Source organism: Mustela nivalis (genome assembly GCF_964662115.1).
Source record: "Mustela nivalis genome assembly, chromosome: 12".
Taxonomy (NCBI): Eukaryota; Metazoa; Chordata; class Mammalia; order Carnivora; family Mustelidae; genus Mustela; species Mustela nivalis.
Genome location: NC_139031.1, coordinates 66,524,103 through 66,544,755, shown reverse-complemented (window position 1 = coordinate 66,544,755; position 20,653 = coordinate 66,524,103). Strand labels below are relative to the sequence as shown.

The 20,653-nt window shown below is 36.3% G+C and overlaps 1 protein-coding gene across 12 annotated transcripts in view; it reads left to right on the top strand.

Annotated features, from left to right (window-relative positions):
- PPP1R9A (protein phosphatase 1 regulatory subunit 9A) overlaps positions 1–20,653 on the top strand; it is a 311,463-nt gene that overhangs the window by 215,819 nt on the left and 74,991 nt on the right. For 5 of the 12 annotated variants that reach the window (XM_082693613.1, XM_082693610.1, XM_082693615.1 and 2 more), the window contains exons 6-8: positions 283–418; positions 4,447–4,509; positions 5,520–5,585. In XM_082693613.1, the coding sequence (XP_082549739.1) occupies positions 283–418; positions 4,447–4,509; positions 5,520–5,585 (265 nt within the window). The remainder of the gene's footprint in view (positions 1–282; positions 419–4,446; positions 4,510–5,519; positions 5,586–20,653) is intronic. The other 7 variants (XM_082693612.1, XM_082693611.1, XM_082693620.1 and 4 more) reach the window with 2 other exon arrangements.

The following is a 20,653-nucleotide window of genomic DNA, read 5'->3' as shown; positions in this document are numbered from 1 at the left end:
TGACCTGAGTGGAAATCAGGAGTCAGATGCTTAACTGACTGAGCCACCCAGACACCCCATTTTTTAATTGTCCTTTACTTTTCCCCTTTCTTTTCCTTTAGGGTACGTCTGCAGTCACCTGTTCAGTTGAGCTAACCTCCCCTTCCATGCAGGCATATCATTTATAGTATATATGTGATACCCTCTTCTTGAGGCCTGACGGACCGTGATGAGCTCAAGTTACTTTTTTTGTTTTTAAGCTGGAGAATCCAACCATATTGGTCTCTTTTCACCTTCCTACAGATTTGTTATTGGGCGAGAAAAGCCAGGACAAGTGAGTGAGGTTGCCCAGTTGATAAGCCAGACGCTAGAACAAGAAAGGCGCCAGAGAGAGCTGTTGGAGCAGCACTACGCCCAGTATGATGCCGACGACGATGAGGTAGGTGGTGCTCACAACGTCCTTCCTGCCTTCTCCCCACTGTGTTCCTCCTTTACAAAACTCTCTTTACCACATAAAAGTAGGATTGGTTCTTTGCAGTTTCTCAGGGAGAATGTGTCTACACAGAAAGAAATATTACTTACATCTGTTATTAACTTATGAATCAAGTAATGGTATCCTGTTTACAGCATGAAGGCTTTGAGATCAAGTAAGTCATGTTTTACTGCACTATTGAAAGAAATTCACTGAAACAAAAAAAAAGAGTAAAAACACTAACACATAAATAGTAACTGTTATTGTTGGAATTTGGTGATTTTCTCTCTCTGCTTTGTATTTTTTCCCATTTCTTCCCCAATTTTCTACAGTAAGTTTGTAACACTTTTTGAAAAAAAAAAAACAAAAAAAACCAAAAACAAAACACAAAACATTTTGATTGAAAAAACGCACACATATGTACACAAACACACACAGAAAAGTGTTAAAAACTTCTGGGTGTTTTCAGGTTTCTTTTTTCCAGGAAGAGAAAATCCTTTGGATCTGCTCACTGTGATTTGTGCTAACATAACGCAGAACAAAGCATCTCCACCAGCACATATCCCATAGAGCAGATACATATTGGAATAATTTTGCGTCCTGCTCTCTGTAGAAGATCAAGTAAATGAATAGAAGCTAACCCCCAAGTGAAAACGGCTCTCCGGAATCCTTGTGTGTTGTAATGTAATACAGATGCTGGTCTATTTCTAATGTAAATGCCAAATGTGCATTGATATAATGGGAAAACATGCTTTATTATAAACATGTTTAAACGTGTATGTGTTTCATATTGGCATGTCCAAAGGCCCATCAATAATTTAATCTGAGTATTTCATACTCCATAAACATAGTAAATATTCAGATAAAACATATTATTTATACCACCTGATATAAGGACAGTGCAACTTTATATGTTCAACCTCTACCCATCTGAATATATTCTTTATCCAGAGCCCTTTGTTGGTCTCTAGCCAGGACATAGTGAAGATTAATAAATAGACATTGAAATATTTTCATGTGTTTTTAGTCTGGAATGTTTTAATCCAAGTATATCTTAACTTTTTACGTGTTGGTCGTTCAGTGTAATTTATTCTCCATTCATTATAGTAGACAACTAAAAATGGTCTATTAGCTAAGTTTTTTTTTTAAGTTTTAATTGGAGAATAAACATTACAAAGTCTTCACATCATTAAATTCATCTCTGAGAATTCTGTTTCGTTGATTTAATTTTTTACTTGCAGAGTCCATCTGAAATGGCAAGTACTTTTTTTACTATACTGAGATACAATGTATAAAAATGTTGCCTTGGTTTAGAAATTAAAAATGATTTCCTCCAATATTCAAATTTTCATCTTAGCCTTCAGTTTCTCTGTGCTAGTGTTTTGTATTTTATCAGAGACACTGATTTGCTTTGGCGGCCAGCCTGTTGTTAGGATTGTAGAATCATTCTCTGCAGGCTCTGCTAGAAAGAATTTGGGTGTGAGATTTGGGGGAGTTTGGGTGACATCAAGTGGAAGAAGGCGAGGGGGCCAGGCTTCGCAGTCTGTGGGCCTCCGTGTCTTTGGCTTTGAGATTGGGCTGCACTCTTTCTAGCTTTTAATGTTCTGTGAGCGTGTAAAATAAAACATCAAGTCTCGAAAGGCAAGAGAGAAAATAAGATAGTTCTTTAAAGCTCTCCCGATGAAAGTTTTAGATCGTCTACTCTGTACTCCATGCTGCTTCCAGTTATGTTGAAGAATTGATCACATTCAGTCCCAGAGGTTTTCAACTCAAGCCCCTAAAGCTTTTTGTTTGTTTGATGTAATGTTTTTTCTAATTTAGTAATTTGAATCAATGCAAAATGAATATTTGTTACTCAACTTTTATACTTAGGAGCACATCATATGCAGTTTTGTTTGCTTGCTTGCCTGGTTTTTATGAGGAAAGCAAAGTTGGTTATCACCTGAGCAGATGTTTTCAGGACCAAGAAAGGTAAATAAATATCCAGTGCCTGGCACTTGGCAAGATGCATTTCCCTACATGATTTCATGTAGTCTTTACAGCACACAGAAGAGATGATTTTTCTAGAAATGAAGCAATGAGGCTTTTCCTAGTCATATAGCTATAGTTGGCAGTTTTTTTTTTTTAAAGATTTTATTTATGTATTTGACAGACAGAGATCACAAGTAGGCAGAGAGGCAGGCAGAGAGAGGAAGGGAAGCAGTCTCCCCGTGGAGCCGAGAGCCTCATGCGGGGCTCGATCCCACCAGAGCCGAAGGCAGAGGTTTTAACCCACTGAGCCACCCAGGCACGCCCAGTTGGCAGATTTTTGATGGGAATAGGGTCTTCCTGTCTCCAGAGTTGGGACTTGACAACATATTGCTGTTTTTGAATGGGGTAGACTAATGGGTCTGTCTTTGTTCGGGCACCCACAGAATAACTGGGTGACAAGAGATGTTGGAAAGTGGATTCCTGTGTTGGGTGATAGAGTTTCATGTAATACTTAGGTTCTGTGATTCTTTATTCTGTATTTCTAATAATAGGGGAATTAAATACTTGGAGAATTATTTTATTCTCAGCAAATAATCTGTAAGTATCCTATGAAGATAGGGTTTAAAAGGAAGAATAATTGAGTGTATGATTTTTTTTTTTAAATTTGAGTTTACCTTTAGGTTAAACTTTTTCTTCTATTTTCTGTTGTGGAAATAGAAATCATATGTTTGCTACTATGTTATTCCAAGTAACCTTCACTTTACTGAAAAGGTCAAGGAGACTTTCTCTATGTTTCTCTCTCATGCTCCCCTCTGACTTGTATTTCTCTCCTTTTCTTTTCTTGTGTGTTGACAAAACATGCTCAATTAAAACCAACTGTTAATATTCTGTGCATAGGAGAGATGAAAGCTGTACAAATAATGAAAATTCACTCTTATATAAACACTTTATTTAAATTCATTTTTTACTCATACTACCAAATATTGTTAAAGCAATTTGAGTTCTCTGTCCCTATTTTTTATCTATTCTCTTTCTCTCTGTTAATGAAAAGTACAATGTCCAAGAGACATAACAGAGGTGAGAAAAACCTATAACCATTGGTTATGCAATGGGTAAATGATCCTGAGTTAATTTTATATGTAATTGAACAATGTATTGATTTACGTATATTTGTTAATCCTGAATTGTGTAATGAATCACTTGACTTCTCACTTTTCTTATCATCTATGGAATCATCTTGTGATTTCAAAGTTAGAATCATTTTTATTTCACAATATCCCCTGTGACATTCCCTGGGCCAACTAGGAAAAAACTTCTAATTAAATGTAGGACAACTGAGTTCATCCAACTAATTTCCAGAGCCAGCGCTTAGATCAGCATAGTCTACTGAGGGATAGATAGCTTCTGGTTTTGGTCAAATCATCCAAGGTTGATTCTAACTTGGAATGTTCCATTGATAGAAGGGAGCTGCTTGCTCGAACTGCCTATAGGGAAAACATTGCAATGTGAGAAATATGTCCGAAAATTGTGAAAGTACAGTAGTTCTCTATCAAAACCATATTCAGGAATAAAAATACCTTATCAGGCATTGTGTGTGTTTACATGTAGTTGTTTTGATGATTTAGGACATTCTAAGTTGTACTCCAAGAGAATTTACAATATATAGATAATCCCCAAACTCCATTTAAATTTCTACACTTTCTGTTTTTTTTTACCCCCAAATATTTAAACTAGAGGAGTTTACAGTAAACCAAATCAGTTTTAATTTACAATCCTGTTTCTGTTTACTCTCCATTAAATATTGTGATTTTAAAAGAAAAAAAAAAAAAAAAGTTAAAAGGGCTTTGCCCAAAGGCTGAAGAATAAGGGGAAGGATCCTGTCAGGAAGAGAAAGATTAAATCTGAGCAATTGAAACATTTAAGATGTAGATTAGAATGTATCCATAATTAGCAATTGCATTTCTGGATAATAGAATTATTGTTCATTTCTTTTTCTTTCTTTCTCTTTTTAAACAATCTGGAAGGTAACGATGGAGGAGTTCAATAAGCCCCTCACACAGTCAACACTATCCCACGAAATTCTGGGGGTATGGTAAATTTTTCAACTAGATTTTAATTTTCAATAACAACTTTAATCTCCTGTCATACTCCACAATTATCAATGTTTAGCCTTTTAGTGATGGGATGTTGTAATTCTGGTATATGTTTTGTGTAGCATGGGTCGTGTATGTAAGTTGTGGGTTTATATTTTTATCAAAGATCATTATGCAATGTGAAATACAGTCTGCTCACACTAGAAATGAAGTATGAGCTGGTGCCATAGCACTTTTTTGAATTAGAAAATGCATATAGTCGTTCACATTAAAATAAACTATTTTATATGCACTTTGAAATTATAGGATTATTTTTGGTTTGCTTCTTTAAATGTGCTTTTAAAATATGGTAATTATTACATTTTAAAGTCTTAGATTATAGATGGTATTTCAAAGTCTCTTCAGGCAGTAGTTTATAACAAGGTTAATCATCACTCTAGAAACTGAGGCCCCTTCTCTTAAAACATAATTTAAGCTCACGTTCATAATTTTTTTCATTACTGAAAATTAATATAATTATAACTGTATCATGAGAACATTAGCTTTTAGAATCTTTTAAGATATTAAATACAATTTAGAGCCGCTACCTACATGGATATGCATTTTTATTGCTTGTGTTAACATGTAATGATTAGAGTCCGAAGTACAATGGAGCTATGGTTTGCGTAAGTGTTAAATGGTTCATAAGAATATAATTTTTAGGTGAAAAGCATTAAAGGGATAACATTGAATTTGACTCATGCTGTTTGCTGTTCCTGGTTGGAAACAGCTTGTGTTGTGTGAACAAGAGATTGCAATTATTATGGATAGCCTTTTAATAATGTGAATTGACTTTATACTGTTCATAGTGTTGAGAAACTAAGAGTGGGAGGCATTCTCCCAGTTCTCAAACGTGTGTGTTCTAGCTGGCACTGGAACATCAGTGTTTTTTCTACCCTTTATCCTTGGGCTGCTCTCTTTACTGGGGAAAAGCCTTCTTTAATTTGTGTTGTCAACCATTTTAGAGCACTGTGGCTGAATTGCAAGGAGTGTCTGGCAACAGCAATAACAATAACAACTATTTCCTTAAGGTTTGTTTCTTTGTTTGTTTGTTTTGGTGAAAAATAATGCTTATATGCACCTTTCTGCTTCATGTGTGAAATTAAATATTCCATGTTTCTTATTAACTGGCACTGTGCTCAAAGAACCTCTCTAGAGCTGTGTGTTGAATAATAGTTGGAAAAATTATCATTTGAAAATAGTATTTACTTCTGAGATATGGATGCAGGTTCTGCAAGTTGTACTCACTTTCTAATGTTTAACCCTGGATGTTGTTAACCCTTAACACTTTAAATATTTTGTGATTCATATTAAAGGGGAAGAAAAAGATACCCAACAATAAGGCTGTACGTGTATACAATACAGAGTATATGTTGTTTTTAAACCCAGTGAGTTCTTTTTAGAAAAGAATCTGTTGATAGAAAGTTCTTCATTTTTCAAAAAACTAAACACACTTATATTTAAATTATAATGCCACTTATTTATGTGATTTATATGGTACACATAGCAAAATGTCTAAATAAAACTATTACACTTCAAATAATAGAATAATTCTCACTATCTTTAGCTGTCAGTAACAGAAATGGAGGAGCTTAAAAATGGAAATCAAGCTTAAAATGGAGATTCAGTTATGGTGATGGGAGGGGCCTGAAGAATAGGAGAAATATAAAACTTTTTTAAACAACTTTATAGACTCCAATTTGACTGGATCTTTAAAATCATTACATTTTATTACATCCTTTAGTTTGTGATCCCAAAATCTACAGTACTGGTCATTGTCATTGAAACCCAGAATCAAGATGTTTGGAAAACATTTAGTTGAAGACTGTATATCCATGCTTGATCTAGCCTAGGCATTGTACATGTACACAGGCATACGCACAGACACACACATGCACGCACTAGCCCCTGGTGGTAGACATCATCCCATACTTGAAGAATCCTCTGTAGAAATATTCTTTGTATGTGAAAACAAAATTATTTATTATATTGAACACAGACAGGAAGATGGATAGTGTCAAGAGAAGATAGAGATTAGAATAGAAACCAAGGAGGGCACCTACTGCATGGAGCACTGGTTGTGGTGCATAAACAGTGAATCTTAGAACACTGAAAAAATAAAATAAATTTTTTTTAAAAAGGAAAAAAAAGTAACCTTTGCCCAGATAATGTCATCTTTTTGTAGCTCACTTTCTTTATATTGTTTATTGTAATGCAAGTGATTTAAATATGTTTTCATGTTATTTTCTTTCCAACTACCACATTGTGATGATATTTATTCATGAGTGAAATATAAAATACTAAATAAACTCCATCAAAGTCTGCTATACCATTAAATTCCTCTGAGGGTATGGACTTTGTACATCCTAGAAATCATGCTAGAACAATTCTATATTACAGTGATGGATCACGGAGTTTGAAGTGTTTGAGAGATGTCACAGAAATAAACACAAATGTCAGCATTTTTCCAACTTTAAGAACATTTATAAGTTGAATATATTTTTTTACCAAAAAGTTATAAAATTCAGAAAGGCACTGTGGGAGATGGATCATATCAGCCTTACTTTCCAGTGGGCTAGAAGGATTCTGTGGTGTCCTCATGCCTTTGCTCCGTTGGTCTTTTCTTCCTGGAGTACCATTCCCTAAACCCATTCTTGGTCAACCTTGTGTGCCTTCAAATCCTGTTCACTTTTTGGGTTCAATTTAGTTTTCACATGTCTTTTCTACAAAGCCTTCTTGGACTTTCTCAGCTGAGCTGGGGACTCTTTTCTATATGAGTCAACAACAGTACTGTGTGTGTCTCTATCATCATTTACCCATAAATATCCCCCACTAGCTTGTAATTTCTTCAATTACAGGTTTCAATAGCTAGTTGATTTTTAATACATACCACCATGAGCACAGCACTGGGCAGCCAAGAGGAAGCCAAGAAATTAAATTGAATTGAATCACTCGAAGGATGCTAAGATGAAAATTGGAGAGTAGAGTTAAATGAGAATAAAATTTAGTTAGAAACATAATCTGAGATAGTGAGGGAAGAGTGACACAGAGTACATGGATAAAAGAAATGTCAGACCTGGCAAGACTAGAGATTGGAGATAGGGACTGAGGAATAATCTGAACTTGTCCTTTGGCACTTTGGGATTTCACACCTTTCTTTGGGTTTTTGCATCCATATCTTAATTGTTTTGAGAAAATGTGAATTTGCAAGAATATCCTATCTCTATCACACTGCACCAAAATTGTTGGCATGTAAAACCAGAAAAAAATGAATATACATATTTCATTCCTTGAAAACCTTTGGATCTTAGAGATAGGAATTTGGTGACTCACATTGGCATGACCTCTTTTTAGCCATAACTGAATAAACATACAATAGAAACAGTATAGTTGAAATGGCCTAAGTACTGTCGAGTTCAGTATTACATAGCCATCTTCTGCCCAGTAGTCATAGAAATACATTCTCATCAGCAATAAGGACTAAATGGTGACCTGATCAAAGACCCCAGTTTTCTAAAGCAGCCTTATTATGGAGGTTTGATAAGGATTTCATTTATTTTAAACTGATATTGATGCTAGTAAGGGAAGTGGTAAAAACTCTTAAGGGATTTCTGGAATTCCAGTCCTTACAGGGGCCTTAAAAAATCATTTTATTGGCATAAAATTGACATGGAATAAAATGTGTAGATCGTAAGTGGATAACTTGATTGTTTTATCATTATATAATCTATGACATTAAAGTTAACATTAATGAGGGATAACATATATAATAAAATGCACCAATTTTAAATGTATTCATGTGGGTAGATGGTATCATGAATACTTTCATGGACAGTGAAGATACTGAACATTTTCATTACCTAAGATAGTTTCCATATAGAACTTTGCAGTTAACTCTCAGCCCAAATCAAACTATTGAATCTATTTTCTGACACTGTAGATTAATTTTGTCAATTCTAGAATGTCATTTGAATGGAACTGTAAGTACACACTTTTTATTGTCTGCCTTCTTTCACTTTCATAATGTTACATTTATCCTAAGTATCCTGTATATTATGATGAGACTGTAATTGGTATTTCTTTGAGTTGCAGTAGACAAAGCCAGGGCCCAGCCAAAGTGGGATGTCTAATTGGAGAACTCCATCATAAAGCTGGAGTCTCATGGGCTACACTACTCTGGAAGATGAAAATAAATCTAATCTTCCACTCCAAGGACTGCATGAGAAATTGCCAGTGTCAAACCTTGTTGCTGGGTGGACGGGAAGAAAAATTTTTTTCTGAGACCTTCTGATCACAAAAAAAAAAAAAAGCATGTTCTTTCTTGAGTCATTCATTTTTTTTTTTTTTTTTTTTTTTGAGAGAGAAAGTTGGAGGAAGGACAGTAAGAGTGAGAGGAGAGAAACAACCAAGGGCTGGATGCTTAACTGACTACACCACCCAGGTGCCCAAAGCCTTTCATCTTCAATCAAAGCTTAAAAGTCAAAGTTTCAACAATTTCAAAGTACAAAACTCACAGGGAAGAACAAAAGGAGAGGGCAGAGAGGAAGTGAGAAGGCAGGGGAGAAAAAAAGAAGAAAGGAAAGTAAGAGAAGTTTTCAGTTATTTTATCAATAATACCAAACTGAAACAAATACCTCCAGTTGTATATAACTTATTCCAGAAGACAGAAATGAAAGTAGTGCAACTCTGATACCAGGAATGCAGTAAAATTTTGAGAATGTGAGATGTATTGGGTTATAGGTATAACCTTGGTCCAAAACCAAATATTGATGACAAGATTTAATAAGCCCATCCTATTCATAAAAACAATGCCCCCCCAAAACTAAATAAATAAAATATTGGCAAATCTTATCTAAGAACATATAAAAGAGGTATTATGGTGAAATTGAGTTTAGCCAATAATGCAAGTATTAATATTTGAAAATCAGTCATTACTTGGATTTGACATTATACTGGAAGGCAAGAAGATGAAGAAATAAAAGAAATAAGTTGGAAAGGAAGAAATAAAATTGTTATTATTGCAGGTGCTGTGGTTATCTCTTTGGAAAACCTCAGATATGCTTATGATCAGTTATTAGAAATATAAAATTTTAGCAAATCTAGACACATAATTAATACAAAATATAGCATCTATTTCAATGTGCCTACAGAGAGAAAATATAACTATTTTCTAATTATTTCTAAGTATTAATTACTTTAGTAAAAAGGAAAAACCTTGTCTAACAAAACCTAGGCAAGACCCTTATGGAAAAAAAGAAATTTTACTGAAATATATGAAAGAAAACTTATATGGAAGGGTGAAGAAACCATTTTCATGGATCAGAAGACTCAATAGTTTAATTTGAGTCAATTCTAAGTGTATTTATATATTCAATGCTATTCCAGTAAAAATAATTCTAAAGAATGTAAAAATGGAAGTTGGTAAGCTATCACTAAAATCTGTAGGAAAGAACAGTGCACCAGAAATAACCATGACCTATAGCATGCCTTAGAAAAGAGATATTTATTATTAAACTGTAGAAATTTAGTCTCTGGAGCAAAAGAAGGAACAAGTTGGCCACGGAGCCCAGAAACACCCCTCACACATATGAAAATTGGATTAGTGACAGCTAACACTCTAGGTGAGTTGAGAAACGTTAGGCTCTTCAATGAAGGAGACATGGTGAAATTGCAACCTCCATTTCAGTCTGTACCCAAAAGTTCAGTCCAGGTGGACTGACTACTCAGATGCAAAATATAAAACTATAATATTTAGAAGACATCATAGAAGAATATCTTTTTGACCTCAGTGTAAGAAGTGGTTTTGCTAACGTGAAACAGCTAAGAAAGCAAAACCATAAAAGAAAGGATTGACAAAATTGGCTAATTAAAATTTAGAACTTCTGTGCATCTGAAGAATACCTATATGAATGCAAAAAGGCAAACCAGAAGCTGGAAGAAAGTATTTGAAAAATAAATAGCTGAAAGAGAATTATATAAAAAGTACTTCTAGGCACCAAGAAGAAAAGACTATATAAAGAGGGCATTGGCTTTAACACTCATGTCGTAGAAGAAGAACTTTAATGGCCAATGAGCATATGAAAAGATGCCCAAACATATTAGCAATCAGGATGTGAACAGTAAAAACCACAATGAAATTCTATCTGGTATTTACTGAATTGATTTAAATTGGGTATTTTAAGTTTTGGTAAGAATGTAGAGTGAAAGGAACTATTATTCTTTGTTATAGGACATATTAATTGGCCCATCCACTTTGAAAAACAATTTGACATTATCTAGTAAAGCTGTCTCAACAGTTATACTCTTTACCAAACAATTAGTAAAATTCTTATATACAAGAGCTGTAAGACATGTAGTATTTTTTTTCTAAAAGAAAAAAAATTGGTCACAACTGATAGCTCTATCAACAAAAGACTGGGTAAATATATATTAGTATCTTCATACAGGGAAATAATATGCGGAGTTCTTTCAGCAATCCACCACAACTGGTGGAATCTAGGAATATACCATTTAAAATAAAAACGACACAGGAGCATACCAACAATATGATTCCACCGATAATGCGGTTTAAACCTGTTAAAAACAAACGATACATTGTTTTGCTCTACATAAATATGGTAAAACTAAAGAAAAACCAAGAATGATAAAATTCAGCAGAATTACTCTAAAGGGCATGGAACTGAAATAGAATGAAGAAAGCACACACAGAAAAATATTAGAATGTAGTAATACTGCTCTATTTCTTGAACTAGGTTGTTCATTGGTAGTGGTGATATCATTATTTATATACTGTCTATGTGTTTTACAAATATGCTTCCTGCCAATTCAGTATTTAATGAAAAAATTAAAATCTGCCATGTACAATTCTTATGTTTAGCAATTATCTGGATATAAAATGATTATTACCTAGTTCCTGATCTCTAAGACTTAAAAACGTCTTTAAGACTCCACGTCTCAAACTTGCCTCAATGTGACAATCTCATGCTACGTCTTTAAAATTACAGATTTCTCCATCCAGCCTCAGACTTACTGAAACAGAGTATGCATTGTGTCAGGCCTAGGACCTGGGGAGTTTGTGGGAAGGGGTTAGATGCGATCAGATCTGGAGTAGTCCAGCCAGGAAAACTGACCTTTGAGTCCTGCCTGGTATTGCAGAGATTTTGTAAGAAAGAATTGCGGCCACAACCCATCAGATAGCCATGAGGAAAGGAATAGAATTATCCTCTCTCAAAGGAAGTTGTAAAATTGAGATCATATTTATCATTAATTCATAGATAATTCATATAAATACCATCAATGATGTTTGTGTTCGTTTTACCTTTTCATTTACCAGAAATTCTAGAACTGTGACTTCTGGTTGTATCCGATCATCTGTTAGTATTTTTGCAATCATGTGAGTCAATTTGTATATGTACACACCGTATTTTCCAAGACTCAGTTAGTTGTATAATTATAGAATTATTGAAATAATAATAACATGTGCCACTTTGGTCCCTATAGTTGTTCTCTTCTGCAGATTAAAAATTCAGGGAAATACAAATCTCTTCGTCTCTTCCCACAGTTCTGTTGGCATCAGAATAAATGCTTCATTGTTTCCTTGGCAAGTAAAACAAAACTCAAGGAAGGCTGCCAATTTGAAATTGCAGTGTGACATTTGAATTACAGAGGTCTACTTTGGTCTGTTGACTGTTTAGTTCTGGATCTCAGTGGGAAAAATAAGGATCTTTAGTTCCCTCCTCATATAGAATATATTTATCAGGGACTTAAAGACAGTGGCATTTATGTCTTAGTGAGTAGGTAGCATTTGTTAAGAGGAATTGAATTAGGAATTTTGAGTCATGGAAAAATATAGTTTATACTTGCAAGAGGCTTGCTATTTTGTTTTGGAAACAATAAATATATATGATAAAGAGCTTAAAGCACTTTGAAGGCAACCTGCCAAAAAGCCAAATAACCATAGTATAAAAGAGTCATCAGAACTAAGAACATGTAAAATAAAAGTATAAATTTAGATTTGTGGTTTTGATATTTATTTGCAAGAAGTTTTTGTTTTTGTTTGTTTGTTTTCTATAACCTAGAATCAGGTCAATATTGCATATATTCAAGAAAGAGCCAGTTTACCTGCAGGCAGAGTATGTGGAAAGGAATATTAGTTGGACAGTCTTTGAAAAGGTAATTTGAAAAATAATATAGGGATGTTAAAAATCAGCTGAATTTCGTAGACCTTTTTCCCCATTAAATAATAATTGGGAAACAGTTCTCCATGAGGCTCTCATATTTCTGAGGCACTGACTGCCCTTTGTTCTGAACTATCAAATGTTTGTGTCATGCACAGTCTTGGAAACTAGAGATAGTCTTTCCTTTTGGAACAAGGGTGGTGACATCGCCTGTTATAAAAGACTCAGGTTCCCTGAGCTCTGGCGTCTTCTCCAGACAGGCCTGCTTGTGCAGGTATGATTTGGCCCTCTTCCCACCACTCTCTGGAAACTGGAGTTTGAGGAATCACCACAAAGATATGTTAGTCTCTATCAACTAGTCCAAAGACCCATTCTGGGTTAGAGGAATGTTCTGACCTTGTTCAGACCAGAGTCATAGAGAAACACACTGACACCTACCTCTTGGGAGGGAAGGGATTTGCAGCTGCCACAGTCAGAAGACTGGGAAAGCCTCAGAGCCTTAGTGAGTTCACTGTGGAGAGAGTGGAGCAAGGTATATAATGCCAGTTTAAGGAGAAATACCAGCAGCTGGACTGCCTTTGACTCAACCCCTCCTGCACTTCATCATGCCAGCTGTAGTCAGTGAGACACTAAGAGGTCTCAAAGTTCTTTATGTTGCATCTTGTCTGCTACAAAGGCTTATTGGCTCAGTCAGGGAGAATTCTTTGAGATAGACAATCTCTTGTGGGAAATTATTGAGGAATATTTGGGTCCCAGCTGGCCTACAGTGCTGATGAAAGTAACCTGCTGGAGAATAAGAAAGTGTCCCTCAGCGGTCTTGCTAAATTCTTACTAACTGTAAGTTAGCCTTACCACCTTGGAAGATTTCCCTGTCCCTTATGTTCTAACCAAACTTAGGATTGGACTCTAGGCTGAGATGGCCTCCAGCACAGTTCCTGCTGTGGCAGTGAAGGCGGGGCTGCGTCAAAGACTCTCCAAAGCCAACTTGGTTGTGTCAGTAATGATGACACCTTATATAGTGCTTCAGGTGGGAGATGCTGGAAGTTTGGTTAAAACACAAATAACCACTGCACTACTCAAAACAAAATAAATGCACCTTATTAGTGGTTCAGAGCCACCCTCTGCCTCTATGCCCCTAGATGCCTCTTCTATCTACCCTGAACTCTGCTGCTGTAAGGAGGAAGGTGAATAGTGGTCACGATGAGATCTCCTTTGTCCTTTGAAGAGACAAGATGCTATATGAACCCCTTAAATGTGCTGGGGAACTTTGGGAGGAGAGGCATCCAAATTCAAGGATGGATGGGGGAAGGATGCCCAAATTCAACTGATGTGGTTTGGGCAGTGTTCAAGTGGGAAGGGAAACAAAATGGTCTCTTGGATGGAACCCTTTGGGCAGATGCAATGTAATACTGTTGTGACTTCCACTGCTCTATGTGTAACAGAATCAATGTATTATGCACCTGCCCTTATCTGTCCCATTAGTGCCAGTGGAGATCCTCTCAGCTAGGGATTGCCAATATAGAACAGTAATAGTAGGACAAGAGAGAAAACACGTGTGCTGTTTTCTTCCAGGTAGGCCAGCAGAAACAGTATAGAATCCCAGAAAAAGAAGGAAAAACCACAGCTTATTTAAACACATCATGGTTGATCTCAGTTACTACAAGCTGAACTCATTCTGTTGCTTGGATTTCATTTAATAATGGTCTTATTGATATGAAATAGACTGACTAGATTTGGTGCTAGCCACTATGGTCACACTGATCAGTGTAGCTGAGGGAAAATCCCAATAATGGAAAAATTCACCAGAAGCCAAAATGATATAGAAACAAGGGTAGATATCAATTGGGAGATGATTCCTGTATGAGTCTCTGACTTCTCTGTGTGTCTGGTAAGCAGAGACATTCATGGCCTTTGTTTCAGATTACCTTTTTAATGATGTGTGTAGGGTGAACAGTGTTGGAAAATAGAGTGTCTCTCTTTAGGGCAAATGACAGACTTGCCTACTGCATGTTATTAAAAAAATATATATGAGTTCCCTCAGTTCAGAATACTTTTTGGGGGTGTGTGTGGTTTATAGTTCACGTTTTTCAATCAATGCAATTATAATTAGACACAACTATTTTAAGAGACTTTCTTCGAAGAAAGAAAGAAAGTAAAACTACCTTTTAAAAAATATTTGATATTTGAGTACTCACCAATAAATTCAATATAGTAGAACAGCTGGAAAGGGAACGGATTTATAGAGTTTGAGGTGGATAAGATTAGGAAATTCCTAGAAAGTAAAATTTAAAAAATTGTGGTTGAAAATTACCTCAATAATTGAGTATTACAGATTATAGTACAATGTAACTGCTATTCTTCAGATCTCTTTCTTTTGCTTTTCATTTAAGCATAGTCAACACACTGTGTTACATTAGTTTCAGGTGTACAACTTAGTGATTTGACGACTTAATACATACTGCTGTGCTCACCACAAGTGTCACCATCATCTACCACCAGACCAATGCTATTACAGTACCACTGACTCAATTCCTTATGCTGTTCCTTTTATTCCCATGATTTATTCATTCTGTAACTAGAAGCCTGTATTTCCTACTCCTGTTTATCGATCTTGCCCATCTCTCTTCCTCCCCCGCCTTGGGTAGTCATCAGTTTATTATTTGTATTTACGGGTCTGTTTCCTCCTGTTGTTTGTTCATTAGTTTTGTTTCTTAGATTCCACATATAAGTGACATCATATGGTATTTGTCTTTCTCTGACTGATTTCACTTGGCGTAATACTCTCTAGGTCCATTCATTTTCTCACAGATGGCAAGATTTCATTCTTTTTAATGAATGGGTAATATTCCATTGTGCATATATCCCTTTGAATTCATGTTTTCTTATTCTTCAGGTAAATACCTGGTAATAGAATTTCTGTTTTTAATTTTTTGAGGCATCTCCATACCTAAGTTCTGCTTCACTTTTAGACCATGTTCTCCTGGCACTACCCTGTCTTTGAACTTTGTTTGGAAACTGTTTCTTATTTTTAGAATCAAGATGTTCAAAACCATCAAGTCTTGGTTCCCTTCTGTTTAATGGTCCTCTCAATTTCTCTTTGGTCACATTTTACCATAATAAGCAGCATGAAGAAATCCAGCAGCACCTTCAACACTTGTTTAGAAATCTACTTAGTGAGATCACTCCATTCACTAGGGAGCTTTCCAGCTTTCTCCTTACAGAAGGTGATAATAATGTTGCTAAGCTTCCTGCCACTATGCAAGAACTACCCCCCCACACCCCAGATTTCCACTTACAGGGTGTTCAAGGCAATTCAGGCTTGCTCTAACATACTCTTCAGAATCTTCCCAGCCTTCCTTCATTGCCTATTTCCAAAGCCACTTCCTCGTTTTTCTGGGTTTGCTATGGCAATACCACCTTTCTATTACAGTATAGCAAATTACTACCACAACTTAACAACTTAAAATGAGAAATATTTCTACTTCACAGTATCTGTGGGTCCATTTAACTGGATGCCTCTGACTCAAGATCTGTTCCATGGCTGTGAATAAGGCATCAGCCAGAGCTGCCGTCATCCAAATGCTCTACGTGGGGAGGATCTGCTTCCAGGCTCACTTGCAGCTGTTGGCAGGACAGAAAGGAAGATCTACTCCCAAGCTCCCTCATGTGACTTTTGGGACGCCTCAGGCCCTTGCTGGCTCTTGGCCAGAAACATCAGTTCCTGATGATGTAGGTGTCTCCACAAGGCCACGCACAATCTGGCAGATTGTTTCTCAAAGGCAAGAGGACAAAAGAGATGCAAGGCATAGTCTTCTTGTAAACTAATCTCAGAAGGACATCCCATCACTTTTGTTGTATTCTGGCAGTTAGAAGTGAGTCATTAGGTCCAGCCCACATTCAATGGGGAATGGATATAGAAGAGCATGATTAGCCAGAAAGAAGGATCATTAAGGGTTATTTTAGAGCCTGCCTACTGTGGTGGAAAATGGAGTTCCTGCTTTTCAGGAGTATGCTTCATAAAGGAAGGGGTAGGGGGGAAAAGAAAAAAAAACCCAAAGAAGATATTAAAATACTGAAAAATCAAATGCTAACTTATAAACTGTCTACCGCAATTGCTAGAAACTTAAGAAGGGTAAAGATGAGTTTGAGTTGTTACAAAAAAAATTTATAGGCAAATCTTCAATCTATCTAATCATATTTTAGGAGAGATAATTTGCCAGAGGTATTATCAATTATCTGAGGAGCTGAGTGCTTGACAAAAGGAACATAGAAGGCCATATTCATAACCTAAATATAGACAATAGATGCTTCTTGCTTTAGTAGCGAGATCGTAGAATGAAGTGAAAAATCAGAAAACATTCTGAGCAAAAAGATTGGCAAGAAAATTTTGAATGGCTTGAGAAATGAGAGGAGAAATGTCTTGGCCCAGGCATCATGGTGGATGTTTTACATACTTTATCTCTTTGAATCCTCTCAATGCGCTATGAGATTGGTATCTTTGGGGTCATTTTATAGAAGAGAAGAGCACGGAAGATGCATGCTAAATGACTTGCCGGCGGCTGTCATGCAACTATGAAATTTTTTTTTCTCTTTTAGGGCCCTGGTCTCTCCACCCCCAAAACCCATGTTTTGTTGTTGTTGTTGTCCGCATTGTTCTGGTGAAGCCAGAGGTAGTGAAAATTATCACAGTCATAAAGTCTCTGGCCTTTTAGCATATTCTAAGCACAGTGATTAATACTTTGAAGCTACCACTACCGGAAATTCTTCCAACAACCTTATGAAGAAGATGCTGTTATTCCCATTACAAAGATGAGCAAAGAGACTGAGTGGCCTAACATTGCAAAACTAGGACACAGAGAAGTCAACTGACAGAAGATGGAAAGAGAGATGGCTTTGCAGGGAAGGGGATGCTTTTGCTGAAAGCCATCTGGATGGCTGGCACAGATTTAGGAATTTTAAACATTAAAGTGTTAGTTTGAGGTCTTTCTCCTCCAGAGAAAAAGCAACTCTCTTCTATTCTCCAACAGAACAGAGTCTGAAAATATATATAACCAAATTCAAATCCAGTAAACAAATTCCAACAAAAACTGCATAATCAACGCTATTTTTTTGATTAGCACCATTTAGTTTCCCGGAATTTACCAGAGCAAACATTGCTACAGCAAAAATTACTGCTAATGGTTGAACCTAACAACAAGAGAAAATCCCCAAAAGGGTCATTTAGGCCCCAGCTGCAGCTGTGCCTCACTATATTTCTTACTTGAAAGCTGAGAATTAACAGGAAAATCAGGGCTGTGCCGTGCTGTGCAGATGTGGCTGAAACTGCATTAATTTATTCAGCAAACATTTGTTTAGTGCCTACTATATGCCAAACATTGTGCTAGCTACACTGGGATTTCAGGAATAAATCATACCTGGTGCTTTCAAGGAGCTTATAGTTGAAAGTGGTTGATAGAGGGCAGATGTAAAAGCAGCCAAGTTTTATGAGTGGCATAAGGAGATCGTAGAAGCATAAAGGAGTGGATTAGAAGAATCTTCAGGCTGTGGCTTCATAGGATGAGCTGAGTAGATTAATCTTCGTCTTGGATGCCTGGGGCAGGAGGGGCAGGGCCAGTAAGTGGAGACAACAGAGGCCTGGAAGTTTTCTTGGTCCTGATGCCTCCTACCAAAACTGGGAATATAAGAAGAGGAACGGGTTTAGGGAAAAGAAAAATTTTACTTCAGAAATGGCCAATTTGCTCATAAAAGGTTCATGTGGCAGGGTCTTCCAGGACGTTACATTTATGAGACCAAAACTTTGCGAATGTCTGGTTACAAGATTCCGATTTCGAAAAGCTGTAGCTTATGTTGCTGTATTGTAGGATTAGCAACACGACAGTAGCAGCAGCAATGGCTTGTCTGGGGTGCCTACCAGGTGCCATTCCTTGGTGCCTAGAGACACTCCTAACTTAATCTCATGACAACCTTGTAATATATCCTAAGGGGGTATTTTTGTTCTCAGTTTATAGATGAGGACTTCGAAACTTAGATCTGAAAGCTGACTTTGCTCACATCATAGAGTCAGGTTTTGAATCCAGGGCTATGGGACTTCAAAATCAAGATTGTTTAGTTGGCCTCCACTTAAGCAACTCACCAGTATAACAGATAACATCCCTTCCTTCTCTAAAGCCTAAACTGAGATCTGCACCTTTCCTGAGTCCTCAAAGCTCAAGAATGTCTCATGCGTTTGTTCCCACCAGTCAAAAGTTAGAGATTTACTAAGAGGCAGAACCTGTCAGCTGTACTTATTATTCTTGTAATTATGTGTTTTCTTAAAATATTAAGTGCTCCAATGTCATATGAGTATAAAGGAAGTTGTGTCCATGAAAATGAGATGAAATGTTCTGGGAAGAGTCAATACAGATTGGTAGCTCAAGAAAATTAAGTATGAAAAGGAAACATAAAAGAGACAGACCATACACATCTAGAGGAATTTTGCATTCATTTTCCTTGCAAGTATCTTTTCCATCCATTTTAACATCCGGCAGTAATTCTATAGGTTGTATGCTGTGATTCTGGTCTGTATAAGAAAGAGGGCATGAAACGTAAGTCAGCAGGCTGGTAAGCCAAACCTTTTGAAGGAGACTTTTTTGTACTTGCCCAGGGTGAGCCCGTTAAGAGAGAAAAGAAGAGGAAATCTCTAGAGACAGGTGGAAGTCTTCAGAGTGAATTGAATGAAAACACTTGAACATGTGGAAGGTGAATTTCAGCACAATAGGATTACTCACCAACATTTTTGGCTAGGGAAATATGGAAGGAATGTATTCCCATCTTTTATCTTCTAAAGCTTTACTTTCTGTAGACTGCATGCAGCGTAGTATAGAAGAAAGGACATGGGCTTTGGAATATGTTACCTTCGATGACATAACTATTTGCCTGACATTGGGTAGAGTCCCTTGAGTCTCAGTGTCCTCTAATTACAATGGCATAATAATACCTACATCATACAGTCTTTGCAGAATGTAACATTGGGCACACAGTAAGTTACAAAGGAATTGCTATTCATTTTTTTGCACCCTTGGGAAAGCAATAAAAAAGTGTAAGATATTAATCAAGAAGGTAGATGAGTTGTGAACAGGAACTCTTACTATCTCTGTCAATTGTTACACAACAACTATTCTCCCTTCCTTTAAAATGGATTTTCAGGTTGGGATAAAAGATTTTCAAGAGTCTCTGTTTACTTGAAAGATACTGAATCTGGCCAGAAATAAAGAGAAGGAGATGGATACCAATGGAAACACTTTGTTGTGGCATATATTTTTTTTGATGGATTATTGTCCATTTTCCTCTGTAAACATCAGATTCAGTCCAATCTAATGTTGAGTCTATGAAATTCTACTACCCTATCACTCCATGTAATTTACTTTCAGATTAACCATAAAAAAATTTTTCATTAAAGATAGAACAATCAAAAGAACACATTATTCTTAGTCTACTAAATGTAACTTTTTAACTTCTAGATGTTTATGAGGTCCTGTAGTAAATGCTTCCTTTATTATAAAGCCTATTTATGTTGGGAGTGGTAAATGATCAGCAAGAGAGATTGGCAAGATAGTTTTTTTTAAAGTTTTTATTTAAATTCCAGTTAGTTAACATACAGTATCATATTAATTTAGGTGTACAGTAGAGTGATTCAACAGTTCCATACAACACCAAGTGCTCATCACAAGTACAATTCTTAGTCTCCATCCCGTTTCCCCCATTCCCTAACCAACTCCCCTCTGATAACTAGTGCTTTGTTCTCTGTTAAAAGTTAAGAGTCAGTTTCTTGGTTTGCCTCTCTCTTTCTTTTTTTTTTTTCCCTTGCTCCTTTGTTCTGTTTTTTTAAATTCCACTGGGCATGATGGTTTTTATTTTATTTTTCTTAGATGTTTATTTATTTA